The 5133-nt window shown below is 39.7% G+C and overlaps 1 protein-coding gene across 1 annotated transcript; it reads right to left on the reverse strand.

The window, feature by feature from the left end:
* Window positions 1-2110: 2110 nt before the first annotated feature.
* On the reverse strand, window positions 2111-3136 carry LOC146863314 (zinc finger MYM-type protein 1-like). Its single transcript, XM_085643166.1, has one exon. The coding sequence runs from the start codon at window positions 3134-3136 to the stop codon at window positions 2111-2113; it is 1026 nt and encodes a 341-aa protein (XP_085499292.1).
* Window positions 3137-5133: the final 1997 nt, after the last annotated feature.

Below are 5133 nucleotides of genomic sequence, written 5' to 3' on the forward strand. Positions count from 1 at the left end.
ATGCTTGTTTATTTTTTAAACATACGCCCCACACTTTAATTCTGAGGGCTATCGAATGCTAAATTCAAAACCGATTTTTGCTTACATCATAGGCAATATAGCCTGTGGGCCGAAACTATAATTCTTACTTGGAAAGGTCATCCTCCTACCAAACCTTTATCAATTGAAAAAGATAAGGTATGCACTTTCATGTTTTTATTGAACTGTAGTAATTATACCTGTTGATTAGGAAATATAGTTATACACTATGTAAGTTAGAATAACAAAATGGGTAATCAATTGTAACGGCGGTGTTGACTTGCAACACCCATGTATAGCAATATAGTGAATACTGTCCATGCACATGAGAACACTGTTTATTTTCAACTGTTTTGCACATAAAAGTTTTATATCGTCAAATTTTCCTTTTCATTATAGATTGGAAAAAACGACTTTTAGTCCTGAAGAAGGTGGAAATATTACTATTAACACCGAAACGCTGCGTCGACTTTTAACTTTTGTGACTTTTATATTTTTTGTGTCTTGAATGAATTGGACCATTCCCTTATATAGCAGATTATAGAGTGTAACCCACTAAGGGAGGTATACAGATATATGGTCTTAATGTGTTGTGCTATGAACTTTTATGATTTATAATAAATGATTATGTTTTAATTAATTACGTTTCACAAAGAGCCTCTTTAAGTGCAGACAGCATACAGTGTTCTCAGCAGTTCTAGACAGTGAGGAAAACAGTAGTCCTCTGTGTATACTTTTGAATTGTTTTTTTATAAATTTTACAATAGGGACATTGTGTTTATTTCTTCACTCATCATAGCAACAATGGAGTCGCTTTTCACAGTGCACATGTGCAGACCAATGAACTTGCACTGAGGCTTGTGTTTGAGGAGGCGCACAAGCCCGCAGCGATCAAGTCAACTGCTTTATTTTTTAAAGCTGGCACACCCTTAATTAGCCTTGCACAAAGCTCACAAGCCACCACAGCAAGTTACCACCAGGGGCGCAACTAGGTCTTAATTTCGGGGGGTGCTAATATGGCAAATTAAGGGGCGTGGCTAATGTTAATAGGGGCGGGGCTAAAATGTCCGACAATCAGGATCGGTTAAAGCTCAGGTCAAGCTGAGAAAAAAAGTGGTGAATTCTGCATTTGAAACTGGACAACAATTAGAGCACACATTTTTGTTAATTTGATGCATTTATATGCTATAGTCTTATGAAAAAGGAACAGAGTGTACTGAATTAAAAGGCCAATTCAATATATTTTACTACAAAGCACTTTAGGAACACAATATAACCAATTTCCACAAAGTCATTTGAAGGCGACAACCCTTTTTCGCCAGTTCATCAACAATTGCTTCCATAGGAGGACAATGTGCTCGTGAAATGTTTATCATTGCAAGTCCAGAGTGTCGTTCTTGCCCCATTGTTGACCAAAGATAGGTTTTCAGCCTGCAAAGATAACTGAAAAACCTTTCTGGGGATGCGGTTGTCACTGGCAAAGTGGCAAATAATTTTAGCAGGCAGTATATGTTGGGATAGAAGTCATTGTGAGCATGAGTTAAGGTATCAATTATATTCCCTGGCCTTTCTTCAATAGGTACCTTCAGCCATGTCATTACCCATGTGTCATATTTATTTTTGAGATCCTCTCTTGTACCAGGTAAATCGTCCTCATATATGTCAAGAGCATCCTTCAAATTTTTTAAAGACTCTTGGGTGACAAATCTTGGTACCAGATACTGTATTGTACAGGCCTTTTTCACATGCTGGCTGAATCTTTCTGACAATTCATACAATAAATTGTCTAAAAATGGTAAAAATATTAAAATCCTATAGTAAGCCTAAGGATCACTAGTCTTGTAACTGGCCCGTTGTGTCTGCCTGCCAGTAAGGCGTGGCATGGTCAGAGGTACCCCTGCTGTGGTTTGGGCTTTAACAAAAATCTTATTAAATGCTTTTTTAGCTTTGTTTGAATCACCTGCTTGACTTTTTCAATCTGTCCTATGCACTCCAACATATCTGTATTAGGATTTTGGAGTGCAGCTGAAACAGGAAACAGTAGAGTAGAAAATCGTGCCATGATGTGTAATTCAACAATGAAGTTATGGGACTATACAGCTGCGAGAAATTGCTCAGCCTTGGAAGAGGCATTGTGATCTTGCCAGTCCGAGATCCCAACCAAAGAGTCAACTACAGCTGGGTACATATCAACAAAACGAACAACTGATGCATTCCTTTCAACCCACCGTGTCTCACATAAGCCACTTAACAGTTTCTTTTTTGTATCTGGCAAAGTAGCAAATTTCGCCTTAAGGACAGCCAACCTTTTTGCAGAGCCTCTTACAAAATTAGACACTTCTTTAAGTGTTGAAAGACAATTACGGATTTGATGTATATCACATGAATGTCCAATAACAAGGTTCAGTGAATGACTTCCACAATGTACATAAAATGCCTTTGGCACACGCTCTGAAACTAGCGCCTGTGCACCTTTAACAAAACCTTTCATTGCAGCACAACCATCATATGTTTGCCCACATATACAATCTACATTCAGGCCATATGTTTCTAAAGAAGTGAGAATTTTCTTTCCAATTTCAACCCCTGTTCCATCCTGAAGCTCTTCGAAGCCAAGGAATTCTTCATACACAGATGTACCTTCTATAAAACGAATTACTAGAACAAGTTGCTCGATAGTGGTACTGTCAGTTGTCCCATCTGCTAAAATGGCAAATAATCTTTCATTGTTTGCGCACTCTACTACTCTATTTCTCATTAGAATGTTGCAAGCAGAGATAATATCATTCTGAATCTTCCAACTTGTGTAAGTTGCATTAGAGGGACACGTTGCCAGATGCCATGCCAGAACTTCATCACCAGCTTGAAGTCGTAGGCGCAGAGCAGCACAGAAATTGCCATCATTCTCTTCGGGTTCCTTTGAAGTAATAGGTTGTCCACTGTCTCTGTGTCCTCGAAGAGCTATACCTTGTTTGGCACAACGGATTACTGATTTCACTATTGGCACAAGTCGTTTTCTGTTTTCCAAAATAGTTTTCTTCCAGTTGCTCTCGATCATAGTTGTAACAGCAACAGACTTCCCTTCAAAAACAGTTGAGAAGTTAGCTGCCTCTGTCATACTCTCTTTGTGATACACGAAAGAAGCATGGAATTGAAAATCACTTTGTGCATGTTTCCATTTTGTTATGGGCCGAAGCACTAATTTCCCCACAGCTTGATAAGAACCTCTTCCAACTTCTTTACGGGCAAAGAGTACACACATCTTGCATAAGGCCCCCTCGAGTTTAGCACTGTTGGCAAGCCACGGGCGATAGATTTTCAACCATTCATGTTGAAAGCGACGTGCTTGAATTCCCTGCTGAACGACTGGAAACTTGTATGATGTCTCTGGCGTCCAGGACGAGTGCAAAAATTGGTGGCGTAAATCATCTGGGATTGATGATGAAACTGTGCTGAGTCTTGAGACATCTATATATACTCCTACATCTAAGATGTGTGAACTCTTTGACTTTTTCAAACATGGACTACTAGTCGCTGGCATACCAGTGGTTGTATAGCAGGAGACTCAGAATAAAGTAATGCTAAATGTTCTTCTGGAGTATAGCCGGAAGCTGGCAGGGCAGGTTCTTCACCTAAATCAGAACATGCTGTCAAAGGGTCTTGAGTGGCTGGCCGACGAGTGAAAAAATCCTCTATCTTTCGCCGCTTAACATTTTGTGATCCAAAGCCTCTGGTGTTCGGCATCCTGCTGTATGCGGATAGCTATGTCTAGTGAAATATAAAAAAGGCCCTCATGTCAATTACTTCATTATTACAAAACTACGGGGGAAAGAATACTGTAATTTTGTACAATGAAACAACATTAAAAAGCCAAGAAATACAAATTAAACTTCCAGTATCTCTCGAAATTACCCTAAACTCTGTAAAGAAGCAAGCTAGAAGTAGCCTGATTTTCTTTACAATTATGATAGCACACGCTTACCAAATGTCTAAACTTCAATGAAATGGCTGGAATTTCTTATAATATGAAAATGTCCAATGCAAATCAGCCCCAAACAGTTGTGCAAAACCATCTGGGTATATAATTAGAAGATTACAGTTTCTAATGTTTGACGCAAAGACGTCTGCCCTCTATGTATTCAATGTACGCTTACCTACAGAAAGAACAGGCCTCAAAAATACTTAGGCCCAGATTTACTAAACTTTCATGCACCACAACTTGGCATGGGAACATGCTGCGCTGTGTTGCATGAAAGTCAGAGAGCAGAAATGTACCATATTTACAGAAATATGACACATTTCTGCTGTCTCCCTCAACTGGTGCTGCATAGTGCCAATGCAGACATCATGGTGCAACGGTGCCTGCCTTATGAGCAGGATTCTTTCTGTGAAGGAAGGGATACCTGAATGCAGCTCACATGGAAAAAGGAAGCAACAAGAAAAAATAAAGATAATTCTGGGCCTGGGAGACGCACCATTTGGAAGCATTCCCAGGCTTTACTGACCGAAGTAACTGTGGGATTGTGTCGAAATCCATAGACGGATGTGTGGGAATGCCCTAGCTCCACCCACGGAAGACTTCCCAACGCAAGGTAACTCAAGGCAGCTCAATGCTCTGCCTCTCATTACTCTAGATTTACTAAACCACGCAAAACCACATAAAGTGACTTTCTGTGGTTTAGGTAAATCCCAATTAAATGGGTAAAATGATGGCAGCGTAAAAGGAAATCAGAATGGATGGATACAAGTGTGAAAGGATAGCAGAGTAAATGTAAATGTGAGAGGATGGATGCATTGGTGAATGGATGGTAGAGTAAATAGATATCTGAGATGATGGCTAAATGGGTGGGTGTAAGGTTGGCAGAGTAAATTGAAATCAGAAAGGATGGATGGTTGGATTGACGGATAAAAGGATAGCAGATAGGATAACACACACCTACCCGATTTACCAGCAGGTTATAGAGTTCATTGCAAAGTGCGTTTACCAAATGTGGATATTATGCTCTCATAATTGCGATATTAGGGAGTGGTGCACATCAGCAAGCAATGTAAATAACCTCTAAATGGCTCAGTACCACAATATGATTGCATGTTTCAAATCAGGATAGATGCTCA

This window comes from Triturus cristatus, chromosome 2_2 (assembly GCF_964204655.1).
Source record: "Triturus cristatus chromosome 2_2, aTriCri1.1, whole genome shotgun sequence".
Lineage (NCBI taxonomy): Eukaryota > Metazoa > Chordata > Amphibia > Caudata > Salamandridae > Triturus > Triturus cristatus.